The following is a 25021-nucleotide window of genomic DNA, read 5'->3' as shown; positions in this document are numbered from 1 at the left end:
TTAGCAGTTCTCGAACGACATGAACTTGAAGGGACTTGTGCGGGATGACAGGTTCGAGAGGTCTGGAGGGGGTCTGATGGAGCCGTTTTTCGGTAGCCAGTATTTATTCTCTGATAGGTTACAACCGTTCAAGGGGGGATCAGCACTAACATAACCAACGCCCATGTTATCTCTGCCACGCCACAGCGTAACCGTTATGCCGTAAGGAATGCGCTGCCGGCCGTGCGCACCGCCATCATCTTCCCTCGGTGGATAAGTGATGGGTAACCTACCGACCTAGTTTTGCGAATCTCGTAAATAAGCCAAGGTATATAAATACGGCAGATGGGGTTCATGAGAGTTTGGTTTCATTGACGGCCGTCCGGTGACTTCGCCTTCCTATTACAGACCCGACGTTCTTGCCAGTCTTTCCCCCGGAGGATGTCGTCGCCGGCTCGGTCCCTCGTCTCTTCTCTGACCCGGTAGTCCCGAATCTTTTGGGAATTTATCGAGAGTGACTTTCTCACTTTTGCTGTTCCCAACACGATATTTGGCATCATAGGAGCAGCGGCTGGGAACTCTACTGGACTCGTCGCCGGACCAGATCCGTCACCCGTCGACATCCTTAAGCGTTGCCCCACGGTCCTCCTGTTCAGCGCCTATAACCTCTTGACCTTTGACCTTGCGAACCAACGATCGCCCGAGTCGATTGCTGAAGACCGTGCAAACAAACCGTGGCGTCCGATCCCATCGGGCAAGATCACCCCAGAGAAGACTCGCCAAGCACTCCTCTGCCTCCTTCCGGTGGCACTGTGACTGAACTACAGCTTCAATGTCCGGAATGAGGGCCTCCTGATCCAGCTTTTTAGATGGTACTACAATGACCTCACGGCCGGCGACTCAGTCTTCCGTGATGCCATCATAGCCATATCATATGGTCTTTTCAACCTGGCTTCGCTCCGGCTGGCCATCGGCCCCCACAACAGCGCCACTCATCGCGGCCACGCGTGGACGGCGTTGATCAGCGCCGTTATCCTCACCACGATGCACATCCAGGATCTCAAGGACCAGGCAGGTGATCGCCAGCGCAGCCGGAAGACCGTCCCTCTCCTTTCTGGGGACGGAGTGGCGCGCTTGGCGCTGGCCTTCTGCGTCTTGTTCTGGTCCTGCGCCTGCGCCTCCTTTTGGCAGCTTACATGGCGCACCTATGCCTTGTCGGTTGGCCTGAGCGGGTTCATCGCTTGGAGGGTGCTGAGAAAGAGGGAGGCTCGCGAGGATGCGCGCACATGGCGGTTATGTTGTCTCTGGCACTCAATGCTGTATGCAGGCCCCCTGTTTGGCAGAGCATGACTAGGTGAACAAGAGCTGGTTCGAGCCGGTGTCTTTAGCGTTCATTTTTAGACTAGGGATGGGGTTTCATAACTATTGGCAATAGAAGAAAATCGAGAAACGGCCCAAAAGCTTGCTACCGAATATCTATGTGACAAAAACGATGATAATGCAAACACACCACAGTCTGCACCCACACCACCTGCATTTCCCTTCATCAACCCAAGCAGAACTAGCCAACACTAACTACATGTATGCCCCCAATCGAAACTCGCTCCCTCTGAAAAAATCCCAGCCGCCATCCTGGAGTCTCCCATCCACCCACGGAACCCCCTACCTAGCTGAGGTAGCCAGTGACCAACCACCTAAGCAGTCTTGATCCCACAAGCCTTGGCACAACTATCCACCATGACAACAAAAGCACTAGGGATAATCCCCCTCAGCTGATCCAGCTGCTTCGGTCCCAAAAACGTAGGATTCCCCAAGCTCGCCGTGAGCACATTATCAGGCATGGACGAGAAAAAGGTCTGCGCAACCTGAAACCGTCCCTCATCATTGCTGTCAAACGCGGCCGAAAACACAGCCTGCTCGCACGTCGGGTTGAACTGCCAGTGCGTGTGCCCCTGCGGGAACAGCATGCCGGTGTAGTTGCTCAGCGTCATGGCGACCTGGGGGACGTCCCCGACGAACGGCCCGTCCGGCTCGAGGAGAAAGGCCCCGATGAGGGTGCCGCTGACCACGGTCAGGAACTCGTTCCCGCGGGGGTGGAGGTGGGGGACGTTGAGGCCGCAGGGGCCGATGAAGCCGATGGCTGCGGCGACGTTGGTGCCGATCAGGCCTGGGATGGAGTCGACGCTGCCGACGATGACGCTGCCGTCCTGGGGGGCTGGGCCGTTGTTGGGGACGAACTGGAAGGAGACGTTGTTGGCGCTGCCGCCGTTGTTGGGGGGGAAGAGGACCTTCTCCTTGTCCTTGTACGAGGGGGCGAGGAGTAGCTCAGTCTGCAGGGCCTTGATCTCGGCTGGGGTAAGGGGTGTATATGTGGGGACCGAGGCGGCGGTCGTGGACGGTTTCGAGTTCGCCGCTAGGGGTGACGCCGTTGAGGTGATAGCGAGAAAGGCCATCAAGGCGATCGAGAGAAGGGAACTCATATTGTCGTTGTTTGAGTTGTATGATCTCTTCTGTTTCAATGTGCTGATTCAACCTGATGTTTTCCATGATGAGGCAGGTAGTACGGCAGCTCAGCTTCTTATAGTTTTCTTTTCCATGTTATTTAACCTGATCAAGTTGAATGTGTTTCTGCCCCCCAGACGGAAGCCAAAGCGACGAGGACGACAACTCCGAGAAAAAACAATGACGTGTGGTGTAAATCGAGTCATCACAAGACGCTGACTGGGTGCTCTTACTAAGGCAACTGCAAGCACGAATGACCCAAATCCAAGCCACCGAAGCCACCACGGGGTTGCTGAGTACGCAACGGTGCCCGGTCAGAGTTGGACCGAGGTAGTGATTGTCCAAGATAGGTATCTTAGGTGAGTAGAATCCGAAGTCTTGCGCTTTGCTATCCGTTTGAAAGGGCAGGATTCCCGTTTGAAGTCTCTACGGTTTTGAGGTAGCCGCTTGTAAACGGTAGTGTCAGGCGCTCACCGCAGATTATGAGATAAACACTGGACTAACCGAATAAGTCCTACTCAGCGAGCCGATAAGCCCGGGGCTTACCGAAGAAGCCGAGTGTACTCAGCGGGTCAAGCCCTTGACTTACCAAAGAAGTGGTACAAGGCGAGATGATAAGCACCGAACATGCCGAAAGAGTTCCGAGAAGACGGCCACATGTCGGCCAAAGCCAGGATGAGTTGAAGATAGGTATATCAGAGGTTGCGCATATTTACATGTATGATATGATGTTCATGTGTCCGCAACACAAGACCGACACTCAGAACTTGAGAATAGCACCAGCCTCAGCAGGCACCCTCGACGGCACCGCACCGGCACCCAGCAGAGAAAAAGAATAGGGAATGCTGCTCGACCCCAAGTTCCCAGCCGGCGCATTGGCAAGGCCGCCACCAAGCTCATTGCCCTCCAGAACCGCAAACCCGACCTCCTTGGAATCCTGGCTGACGACGGCAGCCGTAACATTACGGAAGACGTTGCTCTGAACTAGCGCCTGAGCGCCCATTCGGGTATTGACAGCCGAGCTCATGTTCTCGTAGAAAGAGTTGTAGATGTGGGCCGTTCCGAAGCGGAGAAGCGGTGCACGTGAATTCACGTTCTTCCAATAGTTGTTGGCGTACGTAATGCGCAGCTTACCTTTATCCTGGGAGCCGTTATTGTCGCTATGGCCGACGAGGGAGGTCTTCCAGTGGTCGTGGAAGTAGGTGTGGGAGACGGTGATGAAGTCGGAGCCGTGGGACGAGTCAACAGCGCCGTCATAGAAGTCCTTGTCGCTGTTCAGGGTGGAGTGGAATTCGCAATGGTCGACCCAGACGTTGGTGCTTCCCTGTTGGGCGGTCGTTAGTAGGCGCGATTACTACCAGGCGAGGAGGAATGAAAGGTAGGAGCTGACCTCGATCTTGAGTGCATCCTCAGCGGTGCTCGCCACAACAAAGGAGGAGACGATGTTGCGCACGATGAGGTTGTTTTGTCTGCGGAAGTGCAAGCCAATGCCCCTCAGGCCAGAACCGGGCAGGCCAATGATACTCTTGTTGCTCCCAATGCGGACCTTCTCGTTGCCCGTGATGACTCCACGAATTACCACGATGGTTGGGGCCGTATTCTTCTCGCCAACAGCGGCGGTGAACTCAGGGAGCGTGGACACAGTCGTTACTGTACCACCTGCACCTCCAGTCGTTCTGTGGAAACGCTTGTTAGTTGTCGGCCTTGATTAAAAGAGAGATGACAAGGGAATGATACTGACCCTCCGTTCAAAGAGGCAAATCCCAGAGTCGCTGCCTCTGACATACTGGCTCTTTTCTCGAGCCTCACCGTATTCTCCTCAGGGAGAGTAGGGGTAGGTGTGGCCTGTGCCAGAGCGAGAAATACACTGAGACCGAGGAGCTTCATGGTGGCTCGATGTCGTCAAGTTAGGCGCTTGAAGGAGTAGTAGATCTGACAGGGAAGGCTCGGATGGTCCTGGGTCTGGTAGTAGCGAACCAACATCTTGGGACGGAAGGTTATATGACTGAGGATTTATACACGATTTGCTGATAACTCCAATCATGGATCTACGACCTGTTAGCAATACCCTTGCTCAAGATAGCCTGGTCCTGCTCCAGCAAGGCGGAGAATCTTTTCTTGGTGAAACCTGGCCGCTTGTGTGTTTTTCCAAGATCCTTGCCCTCGTGTTCTCCGCGCTAGGTGAAGTGGTTCCGAAGACATGTTTGGAAGCCATGGCAGGTTTTGCGCTCTCGTCCTCGCGTCCGTCCAACGGCGATCGCCCTCGGATAACTTGTCGGGCAAGTATACCAGGGTACTGGAACGATGACTTGCGTGGTGTTTTGTGGGTGTCGTGGGGCTCCAGCATCGCCAATTTCCACCAATCCGGTGATTCTCCAGGGTAAAACAACAAAGTCCTGCAATCACCGTCCCCGCCAATTCGTCAGCAGGAAAGTGGATTTCTGATGTAACGGAAACTGAAAGTCACCAGGCACAAGCTTCTGAGACAAACTTTGAATAAAAAGACATTCGAAAGGGTGCAAAGAGGAGAAGCTTGCGATCACCCTCCAAGCCGCTTTGGGGACGGCACTGAGGTGGCTGCCATTGAAATCTGAGAGTGGGAGAAAAAGTTGAGTCGATCGCCTTCCGGTCCCATCGACCATGGACAGGTTCGAAGTTCCGACTCTTCGAGAAGAGACGTGACGGTGGTTTGCAAGTTGTTCATGCAGGCGTGGTGAAATGGACATCTATTATCTGGCTTGCGGTTGGTTGGTAAAAGTGCATTAGAGATTCTGACGTGCTTCTAACTGAACTATTCCATAGATCGAAGTCGAGCGGACCTTTTGCGTGGGACCGGGCTCTGTTTTTCGTGTTTCCACTCTTCCTTCCACATCCAATAAAACAACCAACATTCCCAGCTTCGGATTTCCCAAGAGAAACAACAGACAATGCGTTGCGACTTTGTTGGTGGCGCTCACCGTCAACGCTTATCTACAATGTTGCCGATTGGACCAACGCCGATGTCTTAGACCTGTTCAAGAACGCCACGCTTACAGCCCTACAGGGGGGGCAGAGCCAACAGAACTTCAGGCACGAAGCTGACGTCCCACAAAGGCCAATTTAAACTCTTTTTCCCCCGCATCAACATCACCACTGTCAAGCTTCACCATCGCCAACATCACAGTTACGATGGACCCAAGACTGTGGCTTGCCACCGTCTCCGGGGCTGTGACCCTGGGGTACTTGGCCATTCGCAAGCTCCTCGACTACGACCCGCGCGAACCTCCACTCGCTCCTCAGCGTATTCCAATCATCAGCCACATAATTGGGTTATACAAGCGAACCTACAACTATTACTCTGATGTCTATGCAGCAACTGGAGCGCCAATCTTCACTGTGCCGCTCCCAGGACAGAAGATGTACGTCGTTTCAAGTCCAGACTTGATCCAGTCGATACAAAGGCAACACCGAGCCTTCTCCATCGACCCCATCCTCATGAAATTCTCAAGCATCATAGCCGGCAGCAGCAAGGAATCAGACGCCATCTTACAGCACAACGTCTACGGCGATGACGGTGACCACGGCGTTGCTCACGAAAGCCACATCGCTTTGAGAGACGGAACCAAACCATCCAACATTGACGAGATGAACCGCGACATGTTACGTGAAGTCTCCAGCTCTCTCGACTTGCTCGAACCCCCCATTGGCCAAACAAAACGCATAAAACTCTACTCCTGGCTTCGTACAACCCTCACCTCGGCCACGACCAGAGCCGTCTACGGCCCTATGAACCCCTACAACGACCAGTCGATCGCCGACGCCTTCTGGGAATTCGAGCAAGGCATCATGCCCATCATAATCAACATCCTCCCCACCCTCTTCGCCCGCAAAGCCATCGCCGCCCGAGCCAAGGTCTCCCAAGCCTTTTACAAATACTACACCTCCAACGGGCAGGAGTCGGCCTCCCTCCTCACCCGCCTCCGCTACGGTGTCGCCACACGGAATAAGCTCCCCGTCGAGGACATCGCCAAGATTGAAATCGGGGGCACGATCGCCATCATGGTCAACACCATCCCCGCTGCCTTTTGGACCTTGTTCTACGTCCACGCCAACCCTGCCCTTTTGGCGTCCATCCGGGCTGAAGTGGAGGCGTGTATTGAGACTGCTCGTGGCGAGGACGGGACGGTCACAAGGACAATCAACATTGTCACGTTGAAAGCCAACTGCCCTCTGCTGCTGTCCTCCTACCAGGAAACACTTCGTTATGTGGGGATGGGCACGCCAGTGAGGGAAGTAACGCAGGACACGTACCTGGACGGGTATCTCCTCAAGAAAGGCGCGCTCATCCAGATGCCCACTAGGGTAGTCCACTCTGACCCGAAGCTCTGGGGGGAGAACGTCAATGATTTTGTCCCGGAGAGGTTCCTGCCCGAAAACAAATCTTCTCGCCCGAAGGAGAGTTGTTTTAGGACCTTTGGAGGAGGCAAGACGCTTTGCCCCGGAAGGCACTTTGCTACGAATGAGATTTTGGCTGTGGTGGCGGTTTTTGTCGCGAGGTTGGAGATGGAGCCGGTGGACAAGGAGAAAGGGTGGGAGGCGCCGACCAGTTGGAATACGGGGGCTGCGGGGCAGATTATGGCTCCTGATAGGGATGTTGAGGTTGATATCAAGAGGAGGGAGGGAGTGGAGGAGGGATGGAGGTGGGTGGTGAGGGTTGATAAGGGGGATAAGGTCTTTAGGATGGTTACGGAGGACTTTGGGGATGAATAGGGAGGGATGTCACGAAGATTGGTTGAAGTCATTCTTGTATTCATTTTTTTTTGGATTACTATATCTGCAAAGAAAGCAAAAGACAGGTTTAAACATCCGGCTTCAGCTCGATGATCACCTCCTTGTGGGAAGGATGTAACGCGCGAGCAGTAACGGGAGGAAGTAGTGGAAAGGTGAGTTGAGAACTGAATTCCGATCCCTCGGTGGGGATTGCGATGGGTGTTGGGGATGGCGTTGGGGTTGTGGTGGGAGGTACCAGAGGACCCAAGTTCAGGCTGGTAATCAAAGTTGGACTTGGGGGTGGACTTGGCTTGAATGTGGAAGTCGGATCAATGTTGGTTGGTACCTCCAGGGTAGGCGAAGGCTGGAAGGTGGAGGTCAAATCGATGTTGGTAGGTTTCTCCAAGGTCGGCTCAGCAGGCGTGGGAATGGATGTAATAGTGAACGTTGGGATCGATCTTGGCGGTGCAGTGGATGTGATGGTGAACGTTGGAATAGGACTAGCCGGCCAAATTTTCTGGGTGACAGTGATCACTCTGATAGGCGTCATAGTTGACAGCCTGGTGGAGGTGGCCTCTGGCGAGATGGTGATCGTCGTCTTAAACGTGGGCCTGACTGTAACACCCGGTGTCAGCAGACCGGTCAGAAGAGGAACGGTGAAGGTGGTTACGAACGTTGGCTCAGGGGCTCTCTTCTCAATAGGAATGACCTGAAGCTTGCCAGTCGGTGCCGGGGCGGGAGTCGGGTCCTCAATGGGGATGACCTGAACCCTGGTCGCAGGGAGAGGAGCAACAGAGACGTGGCCAAGACCGCCAAATCGGAGAGGTGGGACATAGACGTGACCGGGACCCATCTTGGTGATGACCGGCGTGTCCTGTCTCTTTTGCTTCCAGTAGGTGCAAGGCTTCTTGGGCTGCCTAGCAACATAAAAGCAGACCGGGCCCCATGGGTCAGCCTCGCGAGCTTCGACGTCGCTAACGACGGGGACGGCACCAGCGGGGGAGAAGGAGGCAACGGCCACTAGGATGGCAGCGATGGCGGATGGAATTCTCATGGTTTCTTTTTTGGAAGCGGACAGAGATGACAAGAGAAGTCAAAAGATGGTCTTCGGATGAGAGGAGCGCTGGGCCGGCCTTATATGAATGGGTTGAAATAGCATCTCCGACAAAGGTACGGTTCCAGCCCGCAAGGCGACGCAGGTGAGACCCATCGCTCAGGGAAAGTAGTCTATTGATCTCTTTATTATGACGATGATCCTTCTCCTCGTGACACTAAATTCCAATATTTGCCGATGGGTACGAGCCCGGCCGCTCTTTGAAGCCAAATTGTTGGCTTTGTTCTATCTATATCTCGGTAGAGGCCAGGCACGCCCCTGAGGGGTCACAAAGAAACGAGCGCGGATTCTTAAGTTGGACATAGATAGGCGCGTTATTCCTTTGACATCCGGGCCGCCCTGACAAGAAACACGCGCGATAAGCGTTCTACAGTGATAGTGTAGAATGGCTAGGGACGCACCTACGTACTGATGAGGTCCAGGCCATCCAGCCGGGTTGAGTTCTTATTCCGCTGCGACTTGTTGACAGGATGGTCGGGGTGCATTGTGGATGAAGCAAAGCGTAGTCAAGGATACGGTCTCGCAGAGAAGATACAAGCGGTGAGCGATCTGTGGAGAAAGACGTGGACTTTTGCTTCGAGTCAAGAGAAATGTGGCAAACTTGAAGTGGTCTTCACTAAACTGCCCGAAATTTGCAAGCGGTGAACAACTGGGCGAAAGCCCGGATTTATTGTAGTCACTAGTAGGTACCACTCCTGCAACCAGCCAAACTGCAAACCATCAACAAACACCACACCTGCCAGTATAAAAGGTAAGCAGGGATCACCAAACTTCTCGCGCATTTTTCGCCACTATTCAGTTACTTGCCCATATCATCGTGCACTTCCATGTCTTCAATTGGGGTAAAGACCGGGGTGATAGCTCCTGGCACGTCACGGCAGGAACGCTGTTCATCTACCAGGTTTTGTTCTTGAACCAAAAGTCATAGATCAAGCAATAGTTAACTATCACTGGCACTCCCTTGTCATGTCATTCCCCCCGTATGAGTGTCCCAACCTTCCCGTTTTATCCCTCAGTGCATCCCAAATAATGACCCGGTAGTTGTCGTTTATTTCGTCAAACCGGCCAAACAGTGGCCGCAAAAACCAGGCGGGTTGGGGCAAGGGCGCTTGCAGAACGAACTTGCTGCAGATGCTCAGCCTGGGGACAGCAGTGGAGGCGTAGTTTGAGGTTTTACCATTGTTGCTAGTCGTCTTAGGGTCCTTCTGAACATCCTCTTTCTCAGTAACAGTGTGTTTCTTCTCTTCGACCATGGTCGGCGAGGTGCGCTAGTGGTATTATGACTTGTGGTTTGGCGTACTGGGGCATGAGAACAAGTGGTGCTTGGGATCAGGCACGGGAGGTGGGTGGATTAATTGGTTGTCGTTGCTATATGGTAACTTTGCCCACTATTTTCTAGACCAAGAATACTTTACCAGGTGGCTGGTTGATTTATTTGACGCCGGGCTCCACCAGAAGTGAACAGTATGAAGTCGAATTATTGGACCGGTATGCAGGAATCGATACAGCCAACTGCCTTCTACCTTACATACCTACCTGTTTGGCTTATAGTCATTGTCGGCCACCATCATCAAACAACGAAGAGAGTACACGCTGTCAGTCGCAATCACCGTCTCTAGGCTTGACCAAAATGAACAATCTTCTATTTCTGGCTCGAAATACGCCCTGCAACCAAACACGTGTATTCTCATCAAAACAGTAGTCGAAAATCCCCAAATGACAAATTTGCTCCTCCGTTCAAGTCAAGCCTTCACCATGTTCAGCCCCACTATCAACAGGGCGTTCACTGCTTCCTAAAAGCCCAGCTGGGACAATTCGTCTTACAACATGGACAAATGCTCTCAGGTTCTGCCCCTTCGCGTTTGGGGCCGGCAATAGAAGTCTCTGAAGGTTTGGCATCGCTGTTTGCTGTTGCGTCGGTCTTGTCCCCGGCCATCCCCTCCTGTCTGGCTTTGTAGGCCTGCTCCCGATCGTACGCGGCCATCATGGCGGCAGTCTCCTGCAGTGTTTTGGGTCGATTGCACATGCTGCGATTGTAAAGAAGATACTTGCTGATAGAAACTAAACACCTTTCGTGAAGATTGGGAAGTCGTTTTGAATGTTTGAGGCCTCAGGTAGACCTGGCTAGGTATCGTGCCTTAACTGTCCATCCTCCGTGTAGGACAAGCTTCTGCCGTTCTGTCCTCAGCAGGGGTGGTCCTCGTGTCCAGAACTAATGTTGTGAAACCTGACAAGACCTTTCAAGTGTACCTTGCATCGGAATGTTCGCTAGAGTATCGCAAAAGTATCGGACGTATCGACAACTCCAAGTGCTACATATGTCCCTGGGCACCACAGCACCTTGTTGGCATTGTAAACAGATAGCTGAGTCCGGGGCTATTCAAGCAGCTTTAGGGAACGTTCTTTCGGTTCTCAGTGCCACCCGTGAACCTTGACGGGCATTTAGCAGATATTTATTGTTTTGGAGAAAAAGAACGGGTAAAACTCTACCTCGAAGTCCTGTCCCCATACGTACGCCAAAGATGAGTGATATGTCTCCAGAAATCTGATGGCTCGATGTTGAGTCACTTGGGTTCCATTGCCTATCGTGCTACGTATATGCAGCTCTGTGCTCAAGGCAAAGATTCGATCGTCAAGCGAACAAAGCCCGTCTTTTCTTTCTTGTTGGGGCTTACAGAACGAAAAGGCTTACATGCCAGAGAATGCGATATTTCCGAAGTTGGGCAAGAATGAGAAAGTCTGAGCTGAGAACTGACTCCCTCGACTCTCAGGTAACTAAACACAACTGTGTCTATTGTATGAAGATGCGCTATTCCTAAACCTCGAATTTTGCAGGTCACCAGAGGAACACACCGAGTCTCTTTGTTTCCAAGTGTCAACAGATCTACGGTCAGGGTACCTTACAACGGTACCCACTTAGGCTTTTGGCGGTGACAAAGCTGATCGGGCTCGAAGCAAGGAATCTTGCATTTTCAGCAAGTTCCCATCATCTTGGGGACGGCAGGGGAGCTGTCCGAAGTCTTCTCCTTGTCCTTGGTGATTGTGTCGGCCTTGTCCTCCATCTTGTTGTCCTCCTTAAACTCGTCCTCTTTCTTGTCACAGGGCATGGTGAAGGTGTGGTGAAGCAGCGGAAGTGGTGTAGTGGGTCGATAGTGCTGAGAGTATAACGATGAGGTTAGAATGTCGTAATGGGCGTGGAAGCTGTTAGAGCTGGTGATAAAGCACGGGTATGATGGACACCAGGTAGGTACGGTACTAGGTGGCTAGGTAGGTGATATATATCCTTGAGTCGTGAGAAGGCTTAGACAGCTTAAAGCGTGCCAGCCGTCTCATTTATGTTTTCATGTTTCCATGTAGCACAAACTCTTGCCACGGTCTTGGTGGACACGCGGGATCGTTACGGTGCGAGGGGACATCGTGAAAGATGCAACAATGTTCATATCAATGGCGAGTTTCAAATACACGTTCAAGATGCAAGTAGGTGTCACCTCTCACGGAACGTTCTCAACATTAGACGAAGTGGCTGGCGTGATTAAGAGTCACCGATTCTGCACCGAATGCAGTGACATACATAATCAGTACATGGCCAAGGCCAAGTGCTGCCTTTTCATATTCAAAAGACGGCCATGCCTTCAAAGTTGGGAAAAAGTTGAGCAAGAAAACCACAGCCATTGGCTGACCGAGGGCCACTCGTAACATCCATACATCCATCACACTCGGCTCATCCTCAGGCTCGAAGGTGCTGTTGGCGGCCACCAGTGAGGTTCATTCCCCAGCCTCAGCGCTTGTTAGTGGCGGAGTTGGGGGCTGACTCTTATCCCCCTGAACTGAGTGTAATGCGGTTGGCAATGTCTGGCCTTGTTATGGTGACGCGCTATAGGGCAAGGGGTGCCTGTTGGCTCTGCACCCTATGCGCCTGTGAGGCACCGCCATCCGGTCTCCATCTGCAGCCAACTTTTCATTGGGCCATGCCTGGCGACCATTGCCCAACTCTTGCTCTGTGCCCCATCGCAACCTTACTAAAGAATGTTATCACCAAAAAGAGCGTTGGTCGTTGGCAGTACTTCACTCTGCCTGAAGCGATGTAACTCACCGCGTCGGAGGCCAACCCGAGCAATTGAGTAGGCATCTAAAAGATGGTTGTTCTCCTCCTCCGGATTTGCCCTGCTGACGCTCTGGTTTGCGGCGAACAGTTCACGACAACTTGAAGTTGGCCAAAAGGCTCAACCGTCACGATGGACACGTCAAAGATGACCCCAGAAATCATGGCACTCGTCGCTGACTTCCCGATGGCAGCACCGCCGCCTGGGGTGACAGCAAACCTTGACAATCCGACGTCGGATGCCTGGCAAATTTTTGTTCTCGATGGATTCTGCACAGCACTTATGCTCGCTTTTACGGCCGCCCGAATCTTTTCGACAACATGGTTGGGCCAACGGGCGAACCGCATCCACGAGCTGGTGTTCTATACAGGCCTCGTCACCAGCCTCGCTGCGGTGACGATAACCATATGCGGTACGTCTTGTGCCTCACCAAGTCAAAACGACCGTGCTGACAATTTCTTCGTCTATAGCAATGACAGGCAAAAGTCCTTACGCGATACAGACTTGGAATGTCCGACTGGGAGACTTCAAAAAGATCCATCTCGTGTCTGCCCATTTGTTCCAAGTAATCACGCCCATGGCGCAGTTCTTCGTTAAATGCTCCGTCCTTCTTCTCTACTACAACATCTTCAGCGTTCTTCGATGGATGAGAATGGCAACGACGATCAGCATCGTGCTCCTATTCGCCTTTCAGTTTTCGGTAGCCATCGCTACGGCGGTCAACTGCTCGCCAACGACCGGCCAAGACGTTTTCAGCTATCTCATGGCCTTTTCTCAGCCTCGGTGCTTCAAAGGTCGGCTCTATTGGCTCGTCATGGGTATTGGGTCTGTCATCGTCGATGTGGGCATGATAATTCTGCCGCTCCCGGCAGTTTGGAGCCTGAGGCTTCCCTTGAAGCGCAAGCTGGCCGTATCCGCAATGTTCTTGGTTGGGCTCTTTGGGCTGATCTCGAGTATCCTGACACTTCACTACCGAGTGGTTTGGTATTACAAGGAGCTCAACGATACGTACGGGGTGCCCTTGTGGTCAACCGCCATCGCCGAAATCACCGTCGGAGTTATCGTCAGTTGCATGCCGGCACTGGCTGTGATTTGGAGGAAGATCAGGACTCCCCCGAGCACCAAGGTGTCGTCAGGAGCGAGGGCAACGATGGGAAGGTCGTTCGGCAGGTCGTTTGGTGCGATGACTTTTACGGAGCACAGGTCTCAGCTGGATGGTGATGACAGCTACGCGCAAGTCTACTGCCCTCTGGAAACAACCGTCAACACTGCCTGGCCAAGTCCCGAACTCGACGCCGTCTCGATGCAGGAACGCGGATATAGGCCCTCGGGACCAGCTGGGGCCATGAAGGGCAAGCAAAGCGACGTTTGGGTGTCGCAGCTGGGATGAGCGGTAAATTCGAGAAGGAAAAAAAGAAAACTCATAAGCGCCCTCCTGGCAGTTGCTCTAGAAAAAAGGCTGCTTGGACACGGCGAAGTCCGCGCCAACAAAGACCCCGGAGCGGGACTGCGCCGCTTCCGACTCACGTCCTTCGCCGCCAACAGGCGTTCCAGCCGCTACGCTTCTATCATGCAGCGAGGTGGGCGACAGACTGGGGATGACCATGAGCGCAGCACACGACGCGTGGTCACCGGAATTCGTGTCAAGAGGTCACGTCAGGAGGAGACGCTGTCATAACGGCCAAGCTCAGCTCCAGAAGAAGACCATCAGTGTGATTCAGACACCAAGAACAAGTTACCAGAATTTTTCAAGCCTCCCAATCGCGAAAATGTCCCCAATCTGTTCCCTAAACTTCCAACCACGGTGACCACCACCCTCCTACCCCCAAGCCACAACCGCAGTCCCCGCCACCATCGCAGGCACACTCTGCACCCAAAAAACCCTCCTCCCCACAGTCAACGCCCCAACCCCACCAGCAAAAGAGACACAACCGAGGAAAAACAACTTGACCTGCTGCCCGACCATCGGCACAGGATGCCATATCCCCCAGAGCAGGCCCAATGCCAAAAACCCGTTATAGACCCCCTGATTCACCGCCAACAATCTTGTCTGCTGTGCGAATTCCTCTGTCATCCGGAATATCTTGCGACCGTAGGCGGGATGTGTCCAGAGGGTTGTTTCGAGGAGGACGATGTAAATGTGGATTAGGGAGACGAGGAGGGTAAGGAGGTTGGAGAGGAGGACCATGGTTGTGGTGGTAATGAGTGGGTTGCGGCTGATGCAAGGTTAAGATCTCGGGGAAGTGCACGTCGGGGGGACACAAAGACGTTCGGAGGCGGCTGTCTGGGACCTTTTTGTACACAAGCTTTGTGGGGCACAGAGAGATGTGCGGGAGTTCCCGAAGGGTGACATTTAGGTTGCCGCATTGGCCGATTGACGTGAGATTCCTTCTCGGCAGTACCAATGGGAATGCTGCAAGAGGAATATGTTTTCGAGCAGGATCGTTCCGAAATGCGGCGAGGAAGCCGTCGGTGAATTCTGGACCCCTGTGCGGAGATCTCGCAGCCGCTTGGCGATGTGGTCGAATGGCCGATGGACAACGTTGTGAGTGACAACGCTTGCGGTGGCTGGAATTGGGAACTATCCATACAGAGGGAGTGGTTTGGGAATGGAGGCTTGCGGCTGAGGGAAGAACCCACAGCCACGACAGCTGGTCCACAACACTTTGGCCAGGCCTGTGGTTGTTAAAATGGCTGTCGACCCCGGGGAAGAGGGGGAGGAACATTGGCAATGAGAGTCTAGACCAAACATTTTGCTGTCGGCATCATGATCTCTTCCAGCCTTCAGTTGGCCGTCACGGCCATGTTGACCATGACGTCGACAGTCTCGGCTCAACCGAACGACGCGCAGCTCGGCCACGGGAGGCTTCTCCCGCGTGTCGTCTGCGCTGATGCGGGCGACACACCGTGCGGTGAGTGTTGAATTCCTAATACAATATAGTTCCCGGTGTTAACATACGAGGTGCCTAGATACCGATTGTTGCGCATCAACCCAACGATGTGCCTCGCTCGCCATGGTTGGGTGGGCATGCTGGGAGACCGACACCGCCTACATGTCGACATACACAGATCCCGATCTCAACACCATGTTGATCACAGCTCATGATGGCTCTGCCACCCTGACAACCACCACAACTGAGCCTGACCTCAGTACCATGCCCATTTCTGCCCACGGAAGCTCTTCCATCACCGGTGCCCCGACATCCAGCAGAACTGGAACCGCCGCCGGTGCTACCACAACCACAAATAACGGTGAACGTGTTGGATTGAACAGCTTCGGATTGGTCATGATGGCAGCTATGCTGGGATTGTATCTCCTCTAGTTATCAGGCACCTTCAGAATATCATCCACAAACACCACCTGCCCCGTAGCAATAGACCTATTCGCCGCAATTCCCGTCAAGATACTCGCCGCTCCATCCACGTGGCTGGCGGCCCTCATGTACTCATCCGACACCGGCACCCCAAATAAATCCTGCAACAAGACATTATCCCCTCCCCCATGCGCCCCTTTTGCCTCCCCAATCTCCACCTCCCCAGGCGGTTCAAACAACGGCCTCAGCAAGATGGTGCTCCGTTCCAAACACCCCTCCAATGACTGATCGCCTCCCGAATTGACATAACTATTCTCCACCACCTCCATCTCTATCCGTCCCTTGGTCCCATTGAAATTAACCCTCAGCCCCTCCCACGGCGCGTATGCGGTCAAAGAATACGTCATGACCGCCCCATTCTTGTACCTAACCAGCAGATTCATCGTATCCTCTATGCTGATGCCATCTCCAAAAACGGACTGATCCCGAAAATAACCATCCTCGTGCTCAGCATCAAGATACAAACTCTTCAACGTCTCGACCTTGCTGCAGTCCAGCGCAAACGGGTCATCTTTTGCGTTTCCCTCCTCGTTGCCCCTGACTCGATCATAAAACTTGGTCACGCCCCTCAGCTCGGCGTTTTCTTTGCCGTAAAACTTGAGGTCTGCCTGCGCGTAAACGGAGAGAGGTCTTGTCTTGAGCCAGAAGTTGACGAGGTCGAAGTGGTGAGTGGATTTGTGGACCAGTAGCCCTCCGCTGTTGCGCTTGTCGCGGTGCCAGCGGCGGAAATAGTCTGCCCCGTGGGAGGTGTTCAACAGCCATTCGAAGTGGACTGAGGTCACCTCGCCGATGGCGCCGGAGTGTAAGAGCTCGTAGATTTTGGTGTTGTGGGGTGCGTAGCGGTAGTTGAAGGTGACTCTGACGTTTCTTTTGGTCTCGTTGACAGCGTCGAAAATGGCTTGACACCGAGGGGCATCGATGGTCATTGGTTTCTCCGAGACGACATTGCAGCCTAGTTGGAGGGCGCGGATGATGTAGATGTGGTGGGTGCGGTCGACGGTTGTGACGATGACTTCGTCTGGTTTGGTTTCGGTGATGAGCCTGTCGTAGTCGGAGGCAAGGTAGAGAGGGACCGGGGGGTGGCCGAGGGAGGTGAGCCGGGAGAGGGCGTAGTTGAGGCGGGTTTGGTTTGTGTCGCAGAAGCCGACGATGCACGAGGTGGATGAGTAGGTTGTTGCGATGGCCGAGTAGAAGAAGTAGGAGCGGCCGCCGGTGCCGACGAGGGCATAGCGTTTCTTGGGTTGTGTTGTCATGGTTGTGGTCTATTCTGTAGTGCAGGAGAGTCGTTGCCGGCCAAGCGGTTGTCACAGCAGGTGTCCATCTTGATGATAACGTGATGCTCGGTCATAATTCCCCCATGGCCGAATATTAGCCTGTTGATCCCCCACTGAGGGGAAGCTCAACACGTGGGAGCATGCAGATCGTGGAGATCAAAAGTAGATCCAGTGCCAAGAAAGCTTGATTCGACGCAACATCCCGACTTCGATTTAGCCGGCTCTCGGTCATCGTATGGGGATTCACATGTCGAAGTCACTGGCAGCAACAGCAGCTCAGAACACCAAAGCCTCCTTTCTATTCCACTGCTACGCTAACAGTCTATCAACACTAGTCTCAATCACTCGACAACATCTGTAACAACAGCTACGCGTGCCTCTCAAGCCCAAGGGTTGAACGCGCCAGCCAAGTTACCCGGGCACTCAAGCTCAGTCACACAGTAGTACCTAGAGCGATCCAAATACCACCCGAAATTCCACGCATTCCCGTCCTTGTCTCTCACAGCCATCTCTGCCGAACCCCAATCCTTCTGCGACAGCGTCGTCCTCAAATTCCCAGCAATCCAATCCCAATTCAACAACCCAGCCCCCACCCCCCACCTCCAACTCTGCCAGTGATTCTCCGGCGGCTCATCCCCCCCAGTCGCATACCGAAAGGCGTGCGTCCCCGCCCCGTCTTTGTGGTACACAATCTTGGCGTGCGTCCCCCCCTCAAATCTAATCTGGGGGTTCTGCCCAGGAAACCTGATATTCCACTTGCCATGCTCGCTCGCGCTCACAAACTTGAGCTCCCCGTTCTGGACCCAAACGGCGATATGCTCCCAGTCGTGGCGGTGGCCGCCGATGCCAAAGTCAGACTCAAAGTAGTAGTCGTACATGTGCGCGCACCAGCCGTTGTTGCACTTGGACCGGACGTAGACGTTGCGCTTGGTGAGGCGGTCTTCCTTGCGGCAGAAGCTCAGGATTTCGTTTTGGCCTTTGCCCGGGTCTTGACCGGCGTTGAGCTGCCCTGTGGGGGAGATGGCGACAGTGTTGTAGCAGCTGTCGGTGTCGTAGTCGAGGGCCGGGGACCATTTCTCTTGGTCGGCGGTGGCGGTGGCGCCGATGGGGTTGAGGAGGTCTCTCGCTTCGAGTGTGACGGGGGTGGCGGAGGCAAGGGAGAAGAAGAGGGACATCGCCGTGATGGCGAGGGACTTGGGAGCCATGTTGATTGTCTTGAGGGCTGCTGGCCTGACTGATGATGGACTTCGACGAGACAAAAGGTCGATGCTAAGGCTCTTTATACTCATCTCAACCTGAGGAGATAGTCATATCCTCAACTTGACGCTGACTCAGTCCTCTTCCAACCCCCATTCCAGTCCCCCGAAAGCATGCATTCCACTATCCATCACGATGATACCTTTTTGCAAATAGTGCTGACAGATATCTGTAGCCTCAAGGTACGGTGAGCTGGGGATATACGAGACACGGCCTGTAGCTGGTATGAGGGTGGTGAACTACAGGTCTGCCTGGCCCACCCTCCATACAGTAGTCGTTCTGTTGTAGACCAGAAATAGGGCTCTGCTCGTATGTGCGGAAATGACTAACCACATGGCGAACGCCTCCCGTGCGCTAGATCCTCAGTGTAACCTCGACAGCACAGGTTTGGTGGGGCCCATGGCGGCTGCTCAGTAAGCGCCGCAATCTGGACCGGTCGGTGGACCCTTCGAGTGGAAGAAGTCAAAGAGCCAGCTGGAGGAGCGCAGAGATGAAGAAAACAAAATGTTGAGCGCTGCAAAAGCTTGAACGCTGCGTGCGGCACGATACCACCCCTGCCTACATGATGTCTGTTGCGAGAGAGCATACGTACCCGTTTCCGAAGTGAGCCCGACAGATCCGTCGGTATAGCGCTCTCGGTCGATAGCCGGGTCAGAAGAAAAGTGTTCCCCATGAGATGTTCTATCCTCTATGTGCTATCCGCTGAAACGCCACAAGCCGCATCATGTCCTTGACCCCGCTCACAACTCCTTCTGCTTTTGACCCGCCCTGGGAAACTTCTCCCTAATCTCCTCCTCCGTAAACCTCCTCGTCAAACGCCTCAGCATTTCCGCCCGGTCCTTCATCGAAAGCTCAATCTGCTCTTGCCCAATGGGCACCAAACACCTCGCGAGGTGGTCGTAATCCTTTTGCAAAAGCTTCACCGTAATCATCAGGTAATCGATATTGTGAAACACCAACGCCTTCTCCTCAAGCATATTTCCTCTTTTGCTGCAAGAAAGCGATGGGGTGCTCGCGCCAGTGCCGTCTCGGGTTGAGATGGTGCGAGGTGTGGTAGCCGTCGTTGAAGCAGTATCTATTGCTCTGTGGAAGTGATGGATATTAGCACGATGATGCATCGTAAAGCGACGAGACAACTCACAGCGACGTCAATGAGGGTGATACTCGAGCGAAAGTCCGAGTCAGGCTCGTCAGGGTCCACAAACGCGTGCTGGCCCCAGTTGCCAACCATCAAGCCAAGGCGCATAAGGAGAAGCGGGAGGAGAAAGACAAACGTCGTCGCTTTGCTGTGTAGTTGGTAGAGTATGAAAAGGGAAAAATAGTTGAAGAGCTCCCAAAAGAGAATCCTGGCGCCATTTACGGTTTGACCCTTGCGGAAAAAGTACAGTGGGAGGTCGAGCCAGACGAAGAAAAAGAAACGGCCGAGGTAGTGGAGGAAGTGAAACAGATCGTCGCGCTGGTATCGGAGGGTGGAGGAGAGATCGTCCGGTCCGTTGCCCTCGACGTGGTGGTGTTTTACGTGGTGGTAATAGTAGCTGTTCCATGTGTGGCCCATCAATGGATCGGTGACGTAGGGAAAGTACATGTCGAATAGGCGTACCAGACTAGAGTCTTTGGTCAAAACGCCATTTTGGTGAATGTGTTGATGCCTCATCAGGGTGTAGCTGCCTGTATACCAGGCCTGCATGAGAAAGTGAAGGACGCCGTGGAGGTAGGTGAAGTTGTAGAACAGCCAAATGGCGCTGGGCACCGAGGTGCTGAAGTAGAGGATCAGGTGTGTCGCCATGACCACATCCGTCTCATGGCGCACGATGCGACGTGCCGATGCAATGTATGGCGCTACTACATTCTTGCCGACGATGACAGGCAGTGTACGGCGCAGGTGTCGAAGATCGTAGGTCGAGAGGACGGTAGGGTCGAAGAACTGGCTCTTCGGGTCGTTAAATGATTGCAGAGCGCTTATGTCGCGAGAGTCTCTTCGGGCTATATTCAACAACCTGTCAGCGATTACTCATGTAATTTGGAAATCAAGAGGAGGGCGTCGTCTCAATAGTTAAGGTACCTTTGATCGACTCGAGGTTTGCCCCGAGGAGCTCAATCTCGATTTCGCCGCTGAGGTTTTCAAGAACCACATTATCGGCAATGGTAAGATCAGGACTGAAAACAATGTTTTCCATGGTAAAATATGCTGTAGAAACGATGTTCGGTTGACTATTTATTATGCGCGGGCGTAACGAGGTATGATGTCATTAATCAGATTTCCCCCACCAACAAAGGCGCAACAAGTGCGATGCAGAGATTGTCCATTTTATCTTGAGGAATGTGCGACTCCCCTAGGGCCAACAATAGTGCTTACTTTCAATATTCTGCACAAGTTCATTGCATTATTACAAACCGGGAAGCTACCGCCGTCTATCATCAGGAACATATTGCTAGTGCTATTTCCGCCACAGCTGTTGGTGTTCTATGAGGCACAGCAACGACGCGTGGAAACTGGCTAGTACAATACAAGACAATTCCATTCAAGATTGTGGGTCGATCTTCAGGGGAACAAAAGGCCTTCACAGAACACAAGTCCCTCGAGAATTCGAGCATCGAACCAACGACTTGGCAACTTCACCATCCGTACATCGCTGCATTGTGTGCCATCGTCTGCTTCGCTGCTTCCTTCACCAAAGGCAGCAGCTTCCGCATCATCTTCCCCTTCTTTCCATAGATGTCGTATTGCTTTCCAAAGCACGCCTCAGTCCACCACCCTATCTCATACGCACAAACACGATGGATATCATGCTGAAGGTATGGCAACCCTGCGATGTCATCACGGATATCCTTGACCACCTTTCCCTTGGCATCCCTCCACACAAGGTATATTTGGCCCGTCTCGAAAGCCTCCTGATCTAGGATGACAAGCGGGTATCTAAGACCACCACTCGCCACTTCCAGGACTGCATCCTCGTACGCCTCTTCGCTCGGCTCGCTCTTTCTCGGGTAGGGGGTGCCGTCTAAGTGCAGGTTGTCGAGTGCGTCAATGACGTTCAATCCCCGATGCACCGAAGGGGCCGCCAGTTCAGGAAGGATCTTGTACACGTCCAGCCAGTCGTCGTCGTTGTTCTCGTCCTCCACATCAAACATGTCTTTGTCGTCGAGGACCATCCACCACCTATTCTTTGGTTTCATTTTCATCTTGTCGCCTCCTTGGCGGTCGCGGTCTAACAAAGTCTCCTCGATCTCGACCTCGGACAAGCCCTTGAGCTCATCATAGCCGAACCACTGCTCCAGTTTTGCGTCGGCTTCTTCACCGCCCTGATACCAGGTTCGTAAGACGCAGAACCCTTCATTCTTGAAATCAGGCCATGAGATACTCAGGTGTTTAGCGGCAATGGCGCGGATTTTCTGCGGGCGCCAAGGTTTCAAGATGGTGTTGATTTCCTGTTGAGTTGGAACGTGTGTGATTGACTGATACTCTGGTCCGATGACATCTTCGTTGATGAACGCTTTGACGAGTGCATCACGTTGATCTGCGACAGGCTGTGGAGAATCGGCGTTCCAATTTTGCTACACAGATTAATTGAGTCAGTCGCACTTCTTGTGTTGTTTATTGTTCAGGAGAGTACCAGAATGTATTGTTCCACAGGCAAACTGCCCCAGGCCGGGGCGTTCTCCTCTGGGTTATCGCTTGAGGTTGGAGGCGAGTCTAAGGACATGATGGGGCTTAAGCTGGTTTGTGTGCTGTTTAGTTGAACATGGAGTGGAAGTAGAAACTAAATTCTAGGCGGGAGCGGTCTTTATGTGGGTTGAGTGTTTTTGTTCAACCAACACCTCGGCCAAACCCACATCGCCATTGCTGCCTGGAAGGATAATGCTTGGCGTTGTTGGCTGCACAGCTCAGAATATCCACTTTTCTGTGAACCACTTCATCAGCTCTGTTTTCTTCGACCACGGATTATTTCCAACAGAGCCTTACAACGCTCCCAAACACCGCTCCGTATGAGTCGTCAGCCCGACTTCACCTGGCGCTGAATAATGCATCACTCATGGAGAATTCCATTCGATAAGCCACACAGGCCAGATGAGGCAATGAAGCCATGAACCACTTCACCAGGTGTTTATTTGGCTCAACAAATTTAGGTGGGTCCATTCAGGGGTAATTCAGGGACTCCCACACATCGTCCATGACAATAGCACCGATCTCCGTGACGTAGCAACGGTTTTGCCCTTGATACTAATATGGAAGTCAACAGATATAGCCTACGGCAACTAAGGTATCTATCCAATGGCCATACAACTGGCCTGTCTCGCCAGACGATCTGCGCTCATTCAATATCAGCCTGAATTCCCACCAATGAATGGACACATTGTCCTTCGTGGATATGCACAGCTATGGTCTGTTGCATTGAAGTAGCTTCCGTGCCGGGAATGATACCCTCTGGCTGCCATAGATCCAAACTCTTGGCCCATCACTGCCGAACTACCATATGATCTGCATATATCTCGGTGTAAATAGCAGCGATAGACCCTCAACCACCTCCTCTTCACCTTTCAGTCGATCAATCCCCTCTTTCCAGGTCCATGGACATGGTGCCGGTCTGGTTTCACAAGCTCATACAGTCCTCATTTGTCACTCGGTCATTTCAGAGCCTCAGGGTCGAATCTGCCAGCAATGACCACCCCAGATAAATCTCAGCCAGCCCATGGGCCAGCAGCAGCAGCAGCACTCGCAACGGACGAAATCAGCCCTGCCCCCATCACAGACACCCCCACCGACAAAGCCACCACCTTCCTCCAAGCCCACGCCCAAACCGACACGACCTTCACCTGCGACGAAGAGCGCCAAGTCCTCCGCCGCATCGACACGCGCATCCTCCCCCTCCTCCTTGGCGCCTACTTCTTCCAACAGCTCGACAAATCCTCCCTGTCCTACGTCTCCATCTTTGGCATCACCGAAGACGCCAAGCTCGTCGGGCAGCAGTACTCATGGCTCGGCTCAATCCTTTACATCGCCCAGCTGGTGATGCAGCCCCTCGCCGCTTTCATCTTGGTCAAGTTCCCCAACGGGAAAGTCATCGCCTCTGCTATCTTCCTGTGGGGTTCATCACAGGCCATCATGGCTGCTTGTACCAGTTTCCAGTCTTTGCTCGGACTCCGCTTCATGCTGGGCAGCTTCGAGGCCATGATCGCACCGAGCTGCATCGCCGTCACGCAGATGTGGTGGAGGAGGGGGGAGCAGACGCTGCGGACGAGTTACTGGAATGCGATGAACGGGATCACCGCGATAGTCGGGAGCCTATTTACCTATGGGCTGGGACATATTGAGAGTGGGGTGATGTTCAAGTACCAGATTATCTTTCTGTTTTGTGGGTTATTGACGGTGGTGTATGCGGGGGTGGTGCTGGCTTTTATGCCGGATTCGCCGATGGAGGCCAAGTATTTGACCGAGAGGGAAAAGGTGATTGCGGTGGAGAGGTTGAGGGCGAACCAGATGGGGGTGTCGAGCGGGAAGTGGAGGTGGGAGCATGTGTGGGAGAGTTTGCTGGATTTGAAGACTTGGTGTTGGTTTGTTATTATTGTTGCGATTTCGTAAGTTTTGTTCTGAGGTGTCATGGGGAGAGGATTGCTGACAGGACATGGCAGGATTGTGAGCGGTGGTATTGGAACTTTTGGCAGTCTCATCGTCAAATCGTTTGGATACACCAAGTTCGAGGCCATCTTGTTTAACATCCCGTTTGGGGCTATCCAGTTCATTGTCATCATTGCCTCGGGATGGGTCGCCACGAGGTTCAAGCACAAGGGACTGACCATTGCGGGGGTCTGCGTGTTGCCCATTGTGGGCACGATTATCATGTTGACTGTCCCTCGCGAACAGAAAGGGGTGTTGTTGTTTGGGTACTACTTGGTGTCATGCATGGCTGCCATCACACCGTTGATTTACGCGTGGCAGGCGCAGAACACTGGAGGTGACACCAAGAAGAAGTGCACGTCTGGCATGGTCTTCATCGGGATGTGTACTGGTAACATTATCGGCCCACTGCTGTACTCTGTCGATCATGCCCCTTTGTATCGACCGGGCTTGATATCTAACCTCGTCATGTTGGTGTTGGTAGCGGCGCTAGCGATGTAAGTGACAAGGATACCTGACATGCGTAACGCAGTGGCTGACAAGACCTTGGCAGACTCATCCCATTCTACCTCATGTACCTGAACCGCCGACACGCCAAGCGTCGGGAAGAGTTGGGCAAGAATGCCGTGCTTGTTGACGAGTCCATGTTTGGAAAAGGTCAAGTGGAAAGCGGCAAGGCGGCAGAGCTTGAGGAGGCAGGTGCTGGCGTAAAGCCAAAGGCGCTGGAAGAGGACAATGCTTTACGGGACATGACCGACGTCAAGAACGAAGACTTCATCTATGTGTATTAGGTTCTGGCAAGATAGGTACCTGCCAAACTAGGCTGTCAGTCGGTAGCCAATCCGTATCTTGTACGAGACTTGTGAGTCGGTGAAAATTCACAGGACGCTGCAGATCTTCAAACAATTTATGACGAGATTTCTTCATCATGATCACAGTTGGTGGGGGTCGACTCATTGGTCTTCAACAATTCACAGGGATTCGGCATGTTTATCCTCACCGAAGACTGTAATAGTAACGCCATGCCATGTTGTTGAGGTCATAACATCTCC

At 53.1% G+C, this 25021-nt stretch overlaps 12 protein-coding genes across 12 annotated transcripts; 4 read left to right on the top strand and 8 right to left on the bottom strand.

Annotated features, from left to right (window-relative positions):
- Nucleotides 1-585: 585 nt before the first annotated feature.
- Nucleotides 586-1329, top strand: PODANS_5_1840 (uncharacterized protein; the record flags this gene model as incomplete). Its single annotated transcript, XM_001904107.1, has 2 exons — nt 586-791; nt 849-1329. Coding segments are annotated over 2 exons (687 nt in total), but the record flags the coding sequence as incomplete, so codon positions are not given.
- Nucleotides 1330-1673: 344 nt separating this feature from the next.
- Nucleotides 1674-2459, bottom strand: PODANS_5_1850 (uncharacterized protein; the record flags this gene model as incomplete). Its single annotated transcript, XM_001904106.1, has 1 exon — nt 1674-2459. The coding sequence occupies one exon, from the start codon at nt 2457-2459 to the stop codon at nt 1674-1676; it is 786 nt and encodes a 261-aa protein (XP_001904141.1).
- Nucleotides 2460-3241: 782 nt separating this feature from the next.
- Nucleotides 3242-4368, bottom strand: PODANS_5_1860 (uncharacterized protein; the record flags this gene model as incomplete). Its single annotated transcript, XM_001904105.1, has 3 exons — nt 3242-3805; nt 3872-4157; nt 4223-4368. 3 exons carry the CDS (start codon nt 4366-4368, stop codon nt 3242-3244), a joined length of 996 nt encoding a protein of 331 aa, XP_001904140.1.
- A 1281-nt stretch (nt 4369-5649) lies between these two features.
- PODANS_5_1870 (uncharacterized protein) lies at nt 5650-7230 on the top strand (the record flags this gene model as incomplete). Its single annotated transcript, XM_001904104.1, has 1 exon — nt 5650-7230. The coding sequence occupies one exon, from the start codon at nt 5650-5652 to the stop codon at nt 7228-7230; it is 1581 nt and encodes a 526-aa protein (XP_001904139.1).
- An 88-nt stretch (nt 7231-7318) lies between these two features.
- PODANS_5_1871 (uncharacterized protein) lies at nt 7319-8284 on the bottom strand (the record flags this gene model as incomplete). Its single annotated transcript, XM_001904103.1, has 1 exon — nt 7319-8284. One exon carries the CDS (start codon nt 8282-8284, stop codon nt 7319-7321), a length of 966 nt encoding a protein of 321 aa, XP_001904138.1.
- A 4295-nt stretch (nt 8285-12579) lies between these two features.
- PODANS_5_1878 (uncharacterized protein) lies at nt 12580-13837 on the top strand (the record flags this gene model as incomplete). Its single annotated transcript, XM_001904102.1, has 2 exons — nt 12580-12859; nt 12927-13837. The coding sequence occupies 2 exons, from the start codon at nt 12580-12582 to the stop codon at nt 13835-13837; spliced, it is 1191 nt and encodes a 396-aa protein (XP_001904137.1).
- Nucleotides 13838-14266: 429 nt separating this feature from the next.
- On the bottom strand, nt 14267-14635 carry PODANS_5_1880 (uncharacterized protein; the record flags this gene model as incomplete). The annotated part of the gene is made up of 1 exon (XM_001904101.1): nt 14267-14635. One exon carries the CDS (start codon nt 14633-14635, stop codon nt 14267-14269), a length of 369 nt encoding a protein of 122 aa, XP_001904136.1.
- Nucleotides 14636-15766: 1131 nt separating this feature from the next.
- PODANS_5_1890 (uncharacterized protein) lies at nt 15767-17074 on the bottom strand (the record flags this gene model as incomplete). The annotated part of the gene is made up of 1 exon (XM_001904100.1): nt 15767-17074. One exon carries the CDS (start codon nt 17072-17074, stop codon nt 15767-15769), a length of 1308 nt encoding a protein of 435 aa, XP_001904135.1.
- A 401-nt stretch (nt 17075-17475) lies between these two features.
- PODANS_5_1900 (uncharacterized protein) lies at nt 17476-18384 on the bottom strand (the record flags this gene model as incomplete). Its single annotated transcript, XM_001904099.1, has 1 exon — nt 17476-18384. The coding sequence occupies one exon, from the start codon at nt 18382-18384 to the stop codon at nt 17476-17478; it is 909 nt and encodes a 302-aa protein (XP_001904134.1).
- Nucleotides 18385-19321: 937 nt separating this feature from the next.
- Nucleotides 19322-20529, bottom strand: PODANS_5_1910 (uncharacterized protein; the record flags this gene model as incomplete). The annotated part of the gene is made up of 3 exons (XM_001904098.1): nt 19322-19435; nt 19494-20335; nt 20415-20529. 3 exons carry the CDS (start codon nt 20527-20529, stop codon nt 19322-19324), a joined length of 1071 nt encoding a protein of 356 aa, XP_001904133.1.
- A 439-nt stretch (nt 20530-20968) lies between these two features.
- Nucleotides 20969-22056, bottom strand: PODANS_5_1920 (uncharacterized protein; the record flags this gene model as incomplete). The annotated part of the gene is made up of 2 exons (XM_001904097.1): nt 20969-21907; nt 21985-22056. 2 exons carry the CDS (start codon nt 22054-22056, stop codon nt 20969-20971), a joined length of 1011 nt encoding a protein of 336 aa, XP_001904132.1.
- Nucleotides 22057-23012: 956 nt separating this feature from the next.
- PODANS_5_1930 (uncharacterized protein) lies at nt 23013-24760 on the top strand (the record flags this gene model as incomplete). Its single annotated transcript, XM_001904096.1, has 3 exons — nt 23013-23929; nt 23993-24466; nt 24523-24760. The coding sequence occupies 3 exons, from the start codon at nt 23013-23015 to the stop codon at nt 24758-24760; spliced, it is 1629 nt and encodes a 542-aa protein (XP_001904131.1).
- Nucleotides 24761-25021: the final 261 nt, after the last annotated feature.

This window comes from Podospora anserina, chromosome 5 (genome assembly GCF_000226545.1).
Source record: "Podospora anserina S mat+ genomic DNA chromosome 5, supercontig 1".
NCBI lineage: Eukaryota > Fungi > Ascomycota > Sordariomycetes > Sordariales > Podosporaceae > Podospora > Podospora anserina.
Note: the sequence above shows the minus strand (reverse complement) of the source record. Positions and strands in the feature narration are given on the sequence as shown.